Genomic DNA, 9,253 nt, shown 5'->3' with positions numbered 1-9,253 from the left:
AGTTTGTGAAAGAGTTTGCGGGCAGGATGACTTCCACTAGAGGGCCGGATCCGGCCTGCGGGCCGAAGGTTGCCGACCTCTGTTTTAAGAAACAATGTAACGAAGAGAAAAACGCGCTTACGACGCTTTGGTTACAGAAACGGGATAAAATAATGAAAAAGAGTTTTTTTAAAAACATATAAGCAGATCAGTTTGGTGTGGTAATGGCCAAAATAGTGTTGGATTGCAAGCGATCTTTGTCATCATCTGGATCGAACAAACACTCACGACTTTTTACGGGGCTTAGTGTATATATTTCGCGTGACAATTTTATTCGCGCTCAAAGTAAGACGGCTCGTGTATACAATTCAGTGTACCAATGGAAACAATTAGAAAACTTAAAATATAGGCCTCTATTAACAAGCACAAAACACAGGCCTCTATTAATAAGGCTTTTGCGACCCAAGCTGAATGGTCCCGCGACCCAAATTGGGGTCGCGACCCCGTATTTGCGGGCCCCGGTACTAGGCTATACTTAACCTGCTTGGAATTGTGGGGCACGAGTTTAGTTTGTTGAACTTATAATAGTTTATTCAACAGAAGAGCGTTCTAATTAACACTTCCGTTCTGACTCCAACTTCAAGGTGCGTATCTAACTAGCGAGCCGCCACAAGACGTTAGGTTATTAGAATTGTATTAGTTGATGAACGAACAACCAGTTTTAAACTATAGATCGGCGAAACAAGTTAGCATATAGCCGATGTAAACAGCATAAGTCGATAGCTAAGTAGACGTTGTGGGCCAAGTTGAGATACACTCGTCAGCCCGTAAGTGACTCTGGTGAGACCCAAAAAGGAACTGGTTCTAAGTCCAATCCCCAAGACTTATGAAGCCAAAACGAAATGCCAATTAAGATGTAACACTAGGATGTGAATTAGTGTTGCTTGGACGCAGAATGCGTATAAAAAATAAATCTGTCACAACGCAGTACATTGCAAATAACACTGACGTAATCACTTAAGTGCGAAAGCATTGACCAGCTGACATTACAACCCTACAGAAACCTTCCCAAAGAAAAAATATATAATTTTAAGTTATTTTGTGTGTTTCAAATAAGTTGCATTAGTAGAATAAAAAAACTGATTTTACATTAAGGAAAACTATCGAAGTGTAAATGCTGGCAGTTCTATTCGAATAAATAAAATATGAAAAATAATAAAACAATTTATTATTTCGAATTCGGGGCTTTCCCGTAAAGTATTCTAGTAAGTAAAAAATTAACATAGAATTTCATTATAAACATATTTAACTTGAACGAGAGTAATTAAGGTTGATTTAAACTGCTCACGATGGCTTGGTCAAATTGTACTGGTCAACTTGATGCCCTTTTCCAAGATTATCTGATTCACAGAGGATTTAATCAGACGATGAAAAGTTTTGAAACAGATTTAAAACAAGAAAAAACACAACAGGTTGGGTAAAAATTGGTTTAAAATTGCGGTTTTCATAATTGTCAATATTGAAATAAATTAAAACATATGTAGTGATTTTAGTAAAATTTAAATACTTTTAATGGTTGGTGATTTTACATCCTATTTTTCGAGTTGGGATGTAAATATTATTGATCACATTCACAGGATCAGATCTAAACAAATCTGCATTCTGTCACACACATTCCATATGTTCTCAAATAAATTTGAGTGCACACCTGAATTAGTATATTGCACACCTAGATTTTGTAAAATAGCTAGCCGCTGGTCTAAAATCCTACCACAGTGTTGAAACAATTATTGATGCAATGCACAATATTTGGGTTAGGGTGGGTCAAGTATTGTTATTGCTTAATCTACCTCAACCCAAAAGTAGGCCCGCATCCCAACTCAAATAATTTTTATCGTGCTAGGGCTCTGAAACAGAACCAAAATCTAAATTGTGGTAGGATTTACAACCTAAGGTGTGCAAAAAAATTCAGACCTTTACACCTTAAAATTTGGCGCTGCACCAGGAGATCTCGTGGCTGTAATCATAAAATTTATGAAGCTTTAAAGCATTCAATCGGATAAAACTTGTGCAGCAATAAATAAATAACTAACTGAAAAGCAGAAGCCTGACTAAAGCTTTGCATGTTTGATTGACTCGACCGGCTGAACCATTTTACTGTGATTTTTCATGTGGGTTAAATTGCACACACATGCAAACTGGGTTCAGGACACTACATGCAGCCAAGTTAATTACCTTATTTGTTATAAATCTTGTTTGGAGATCACTCTCTTCTATTTGTGTGTTTAGGTGGAAAAAATTGTTCAGTACATATTGTCACTTGTTGCCAACTATGATATTGATTCACTGCTTGCATACTGGAAACTTTTGGAAACACATCTCTTCTGCTTACTTGAAGACTCATATTTGCCGACTGTGAGAAAAGTAGAATTCAACCTTTATCGCTTGTACATTGCGGCATGTCTACAGAATGGAAAAAAGAAAGAGTGTGCAGAATTTTTTGAAAAAAAGTCAGAGGTAATATGACCAAAAAATTAAATACAGTTTGTTAAACCATCCTTGATATTTTATTTGTCCTGACCACGTCCAGTTAACTTAGTCAGGTAGTAATCTAATCCACACAAATCTCATATTATAGCTATATTAAACCCAGACTTTGAACTTTTGATTAAGCAACCCGCAAATTTTGCTGCTGTCATAACATTACTGCTGAAATTCAAGTGACTGTAATAACAAATCTGCAAAAATTTGCCTTGTCATACATAATTTACTACCATTAACTGCAAACTCTACTGAGACTTGTTAAGTTGCTAGTATTGAAGGTTTTCTGACTCAAGTTTGCACTGAACGATTTTTGTGCTGATATTTGCCTAGGCAAATGTGTGGCTAAGTTTGTGGCTGATTGAGGAACTGCATGAGGGATGTTTTTCCCATGCAGGCCAAATTTTCCAATGTGGTAGTAAACAGTAAACATTCTTTATTTTAAATAGCTTTGCCTTTTAGGAACTTTGCAACTATTCAGAATGGAAGGAGTGGTTTTCAGCAATGTATATCAGTCATCCTGAAAACAGCAAGCAGTTTGGTACTTATTTTACCAAGCATTGGGCAGACACATTTATTCTATCTCTACACAACTTTATGTCAGTCATACTATCGAGGTATGCATTTCTGATAATGACCTTATAACGACCACTATGTGTTTGTGTAGAAAAATTATATCTTTCATTTGTAAACTCAACTGTTATGTATATTATATGTAATTTCCCGGTGCTCATAAGTATAATACATAGAGAACCAGGAATCTAATACAAGTAAAAAAAACAGTGGGTTTACAATTACAAGTTTTGTTGAACCAATAAGCCTAAAAACTCTTCATTTATATATTTATTTGACAAACAAATTATTTTATTTTAGCATGCATCCTCCCAATGTGGTGAATGTTTTGAACAAACTTCAAACCAGGGAAAACAAGGTGGAAGTAAAACCATCACACTTAAAAGCAACTTTATATCCAAATGAAAATCCAAATGCCACAACTTCACTTATAAAAACCCTTGGACTACCAGGATCCGCAGAGGAGTATGTCATCTTATAAATATGACAGTTTTTCTAGCATTTAAACATAATTCCAAATATATAAATGAAGATTATGATTTACTTATAATTTTTCTTTTATAGGTTTGGATAAAATGTTGTAACGGCTTGTTTTGGCCATTTAGGTCTTATTCACAACGGCTTTAGCCCTTTTCTGATTAAAACGGTATTGCAAGTATTATCAGTCATTTTTCGGTCTTATTCTGTGTTGTGTTTTATTCCAAAAGTAATGTTTTTGTAATTTCGGTCCTACTGCTGGAGTACCAATTAATACCTTTTTTTTTCCAGAGCAATCCCTATTCCTAGCCAACAAAAGAAAAAGTCTACAAAAAAAATTTTTCCCTCCTCAAAATCCCCTATTGCAAATGCAAAAGACACGAAACCTGCCAAAACTGGTATGCATAATATTTTAAATATTCATTTTTTGTCAGACTGGTGTTGTTATTATAAGTATCTATATAAGAAAACAATTTGATTTCTCTACTATACAAAAACTTAAGTCTCCTGTACCAACTTTAACATCATGACTTTATTAACTAATTTATGACTTTATTTACTAATTGTTTTTAACTTTCTAAAACATAGTGCAGGTAGGATTACTAGTATAAATACATTTCTGTTGCTATGTAGTGGGTAATGCACAAGACCATTCTGTTGTTCCTCCAACACAACAAGAACCGATGCCTGTTGCGAATCCTGTCAAAAAATCAGGATATTATAAGCAAAGAAAAGAGCTTCTTGGTGATTTGGCATCTTCCTCAGTATGTATTAAAGTTGCAGCACTGTTATTTTAAGTATAGCTAACAAATCAAACTTTAAATTTCTTTGTTTTTGTGCAAAGGAACCAAGGAGAAGTGCACTACAAAATCAAAGTGCTGGACTACACAACCCACTGGCAGACAACATTGATATTCCCAGGAAATCTTTGAACAGAAATGACAGTGTTCCTCCAGTTTCAAGACAAAGTGAAAATAACTCTGCAAGTTCAAACAAATCTCTTACTGAAGAATCAGAAGACAGCCAGAAAATTCCGGGCAAGTTTGTTATAACTTCAACACAAACAACCCATGAGCATCATTCTGCTATTGCTCAGTGCAGGTACTTTATATACGGTAATTACAATTGCCAGATTTTATCTGTGATTTAGGATGTTTAATTGTTTTGGGTAGCAATAATAATATTAAACATGTCTGTTTGTGATTCTAAAAATTCACATTTAACTAATGTCACGACAAAACTGAAAATAATGCATTAGCAATTTCAACAGATTGAGCAGCAACAAACAGATTGTTGCAAGCTGTGACGTGGATGGTGTTGTGAAGCTTTGGAGTGTCAATGGAATTTCCTCAAAGACTTACGCAACTATAATATCAAAGTCACATTTCCAAGCATTGGAGTGGTTAAATTATTCCGAATTGTTGGTAAGACTCAGTTTTAGGATATCTTCAATAATATTTTGATTTTTGAAATGTTTTTACTTTCTTGAGATCTATAGAAGCGAAAATGTTTTCTGAAAAAGTGGTATTTGTAAACAGTTTGCTAACGTCACAATATCTGTTTTACCTAAGTTATTAAATCGAAAAATATTTTCATTCTCACGTTGTGTCTGTAAACCAGTGATTCTCAAACTGTGTGCCATGACACACTGGTGTTCCTCAAGAGATTGCCGAGAGTGCGGCGAAATGTTTTGTAATTTTGGATAATAAAGTATTTGTATTACCAATAGGCAAGCATTTTAGACTTGAATACGCACTATCCATTACAAATTAATAATATTGAGACATTTACATTTAGTTTGTCGTGTGCTGTTAAGGGTGATTGTAAAATGACTCTATTGTTGTAATGTTAAAAGTGTGGCGCGGTATATTTAGGATCTTTTTAGTGTGGCGCGAGCCAAAAACATTTTGGGAACCACCGCTGTAAACGATTACGAAGGTCTTTTAAAGTGTATGATTAACATACCCATTCAATTTTGGTTGACATTTCTTCGTCAAAAAATAATGGTTTTACTGTATTCCAGCTGCTGGGAGCATCAGATGGACTTGTAAGGTTGTATGACAGCACAACAAGGCAAACGGTACAGGATGTAAGTTTGAGTGCTACGCCAAAAATACTCAACCAAATAAAAGTGCAGCCCTATGCAAATTCGTTTGCCACCTCATGCATTTCTGATGACAGGTCAAACAGTCTAGATGCCCACTCAAAGTTAAACATTTGGAACATTGGTAAAGGACAGGTATGTCACGATTGGGCAATTTAGCTAGTTTAGATGGTGATTTCGTTATATTTATTTTCAATATTTGGTTACTGGAAGTATGTCTAATTAACCCGAGTTTTGTTTGTTTAATTAATACCAAACAGCCTGTTATATTTAGAGTAATCTATAGCGTTGGCATGACTGGAGATAAACTTAATCATTTGCTTTTATTTCCTACCCTGACAATTTTCATGTGATTAAACATCCAAGTAATTACATAGGCAATTTAAATACAAGGCCAATATTATCATAATTAACCAGTTTTTAAATGTTTTGTCAGGTCTACAATATGTGTGTGTGTTTTTAGATCACTATTGACACGACAATTCCTCTTGAGGAGACAAGTCATATAATGTGTATGTGTTACAATGAGGGTGGCACTATCCTCGCCTTTGGAGACAGCAAGGGAAATGTAACTCTGTATAGTAAGTGCTGCCAATTTAACAGCATGTAATCTTAACCAGTGGTTTTCAATGTTCTTGGTGTTGTTTGAACTTCATTTGCCCTCACTTTTGGAAACCTATTCTGCGTTGCCATGTTTTTCGTGAAATAATCCTACCAAGCTAAATCAAACATAATAGGGCAAAGACGAATTTGAGATATGCAAACAAGAGATGATGTGATTTCCCATCAAGTGCAATGTGGTCCGCTGGTTAAAAACACTAATTTATACTGTTTGAGTTTTGTTTTGTAAAATTTCCTGCTGCGCTGAAGCCAATAAGATATTTATGTTACCACCTTAGTGCATTTTACTTTTTTTGTCTGACTGTTCTCCATCTTCCTTTAGATACTGGAAATTACAAAGTCATTTCCACCAAAAAGATGCACAATGGACCCGTCTACTGTTTGCAATTCTCCGATAATGCCGGCAAACAGATTTGCTCCATGGGCTCAGATGGAAAAGTAAGTTATGTTGGAAAAAATAAAATTGAAAAAAGTTGAAGTTTGTAACTTATGTTACAGTTTATGAAGCAAAGAGTTAACAAACTAAGGTATTTTTTTAGGTTATTTATTTAGCCCTGGCATAAATCAATTGGTAAGGCACTACATATTTTACATTTAACTATTCAGCAGCAGTAAGACTAGAGTAATTTTGAACGATAAAGAATTTTTTTTCTAATTTATGACGTTCAAAAGAAGTAAATCTGGAAAAGCACGAGGTTCGCCAAAGTGCCTAAATGAGCACTTTAATCTTAGTTTAAATATCTGTAAGGAAGTGACGGTATGGCCTGGTAAATAAAAGAAATGCTGAAAAGGCGACATTTTCTGACCATTTTTAACACTTTAGTTCGGAACACCGCACCAACAGCAATTCTTTCCTGAATTTACTTTCACCGCTGCTATGCGGGGTTTCTTATTATTGACATGTATTTTGCCCTTTATAGCTTAAAGTTTGGGATATACTGGGACACAACACAGTTAACCTTCCCATTCACGTTTCTGCCTCCGGGCCGTTCGAAGTGACCGGCTACAGCGGCTACAAGCAAATAAACCAACCGCTTGGTGGCCAGCTGTTCGATTTTCACGCCAAAGGCCAGCACATTATAACTTGTGCCGGAAACTCGTCGACGATTTACGAGGTTGGTATGTTTATCCTTACGAGCACTTTTTAAGTTTGAAATCAAATGGTTGTTCCGATTTGGTAAAAACTTTTTCAATAAAATGTCGTTAGTCATATTTTTGTAATGTAAAGACAAAAGACCTATAGTCAAACATTTTTATGAAACAATTATTCGTGTCACGAATCACGATCTACTAAGTACTAATACCCCAGTCTAGGTCGTTGCAGTTGTTGTTTTTTGAACAATGAAAAACGGTAATAATATAACAAATAATTTGTTTTGTTGCTGGCCCATAGTAATGATGGCTTAACCTCTCTTTGTACAATTTACAAGCAAGGTTTTTCACATACAGGACATGCTTGATCATGTCGGTATATGAATGGTACAACTCTTGATTTATTTGGTAAAATTGACCTTGTTTTAAAACAATGATTCTCAACCTTTTTTCTTTCATGGCCCATTTTTGTGAATGGACAAACTGTAAAAAGATTTAGAACAAAATATAGCTGAGCATATAACAATAAATTTATGTTTTATTTACGTTCCTACTCAATTGCTCCCCAAGCCATTATTCCTGTAAAATTAGGTATAGTGACACAAATGAAACTAATTTCTTCAATAAATCTAGCTTTTTTAAATTGGTCTGTGGCCCATCTAAAAAGTTTCCATGGCCCACTGGTTGAGAACCGCTGTTTTAAAACAACAATTAACAACAGTTTGGTAATAACTTTGGTCGCAATTTATCGAGGTCGCCAACTCGCAATGTCAAACAGAATACAACAGTTTAAATCGTGATTGAAACCAACCTGCTACAAAAATATTGTAATTATTATTATCAGAAAAGACGCGAAAAAGAAGTATACAAACCTACTGATTTTCTGCGTTGTCACCCATATTTTACGTGGCCTGCATATCGTCACCGCATTATCGGTTGGTTGTTAATTGTGACGTAAACAGGTTGACGTCGGAGGCGCTTCTCTCACGAAGCATATGGCGATTGATGGTCACCGTACGCCGGTCCTCTGCGTCGATTGGTCATCGCTCAACAACGTGTCATATTGTCTGTGCGGTTCGATGGACGGTCAATTGTCGCTGACCACGCTCGAGGAGATTTGATTGGACGATTTGACGCGTCACGTTGCATTATTGTGGAGTTATGAGTTAACAGTATTGCACTTTTTCGATTCCGAATTTATACTAAGTGCCACGTGTCTATTTTTCTCATTGCAACTGATTGTGTTTTGCGATAAAGTGCCATGTCGGCGTATGGGCGATTTTAGGACCTAACTTGTCCGGTCCGTGCAATCCACCATTCATTTCGCGTGCAATAACGAATTTAAATGACGACAAAATGTATTTTTATTGCCTAATTACACAGTTTCTGGTCAGCAGCAATTCTGCATAACATTGTGATTATATTTTGCCTTTTAAAAATCATAAAATAGTTTGTGTTTTTTTGGTCAAGGCGAAGTAATGCTTCTCCGAAGGTGTTTTAACTAAAAAGAAAAACAAACGGAACCGCCTTTCCCAGTTGTACAAATATACGCGGTGTAGCATAATTTGAGTAGTTGTAGCATAATTTGAGTAGTAGACCTATCTAATATTTAGATACTTTTATCAGCGTGAGAAACGAACCTTTTTTAGACGGTTGTTATTGCTATTAGGATAGGCTAACTTCGAATCTAAGCATCGAATCCTGCATACTTTCAGTCTGTGTTCGTGTTCGACAAATTTTGACGGTAAGCTTTGCTTTCATAAAACTTGGTCCGCCGTCTATAAAGCTCAAGAGTTCCGAAAGCTGCATATTGTAGAGTTTTAAAAGCTGCATGTTGTGCGATTTTTTTGCGCATTAAATTTAAAA

General features: G+C 35.6%; 1 protein-coding gene across 1 annotated transcript; it reads left to right on the top strand.

The window, feature by feature from the left end:
- Nucleotides 1–1,278: 1,278 nt before the first annotated feature.
- On the top strand, nucleotides 1,279–8,812 carry LOC146164599 (WD repeat-containing protein 91-like). The gene is made up of 13 exons (XM_083382470.1): nucleotides 1,279–1,451; nucleotides 2,269–2,496; nucleotides 2,983–3,137; nucleotides 3,394–3,558; nucleotides 3,862–3,968; nucleotides 4,204–4,334; nucleotides 4,415–4,671; nucleotides 4,841–4,994; nucleotides 5,594–5,809; nucleotides 6,138–6,255; nucleotides 6,618–6,733; nucleotides 7,216–7,410; nucleotides 8,350–8,812. Exons 1-13 carry the CDS (start codon nucleotides 1,329–1,331, stop codon nucleotides 8,506–8,508), a joined length of 2,124 nt encoding a protein of 707 aa, XP_083238596.1. The 5' UTR covers nucleotides 1,279–1,328; the 3' UTR covers nucleotides 8,509–8,812.
- The last annotated feature ends 441 nt before the right edge of the window (nucleotides 8,813–9,253 follow it).

This window comes from Ascidiella aspersa, chromosome 2 (genome assembly GCF_963924565.1).
Source record: "Ascidiella aspersa chromosome 2, kaAscAspe10.2, whole genome shotgun sequence".
In the NCBI taxonomy this organism is placed as follows: Eukaryota; Metazoa; Chordata; class Ascidiacea; order Phlebobranchia; family Ascidiidae; genus Ascidiella; species Ascidiella aspersa.
Note: the sequence above shows the minus strand (reverse complement) of the source record. Positions and strands in the feature narration are given on the sequence as shown.

Coding starts and splice junctions, on each gene's coding strand:
- LOC146164599 (XM_083382470.1), top strand. CDS start 1,329: ATGGCTTGGTCAAATTGTACTGGTCAACTTGATGCCCTTTTCCAAGAT. Junction 3,969..4,203: donor CACGAAACCTGCCAAAACTG/GTATGCATAATA, acceptor GTTGCTATGTAG/TGGGTAATGCACAAGACCAT. Junction 6,734..7,215: donor CCATGGGCTCAGATGGAAAA/GTAAGTTATGTT, acceptor TGCCCTTTATAG/CTTAAAGTTTGGGATATACT.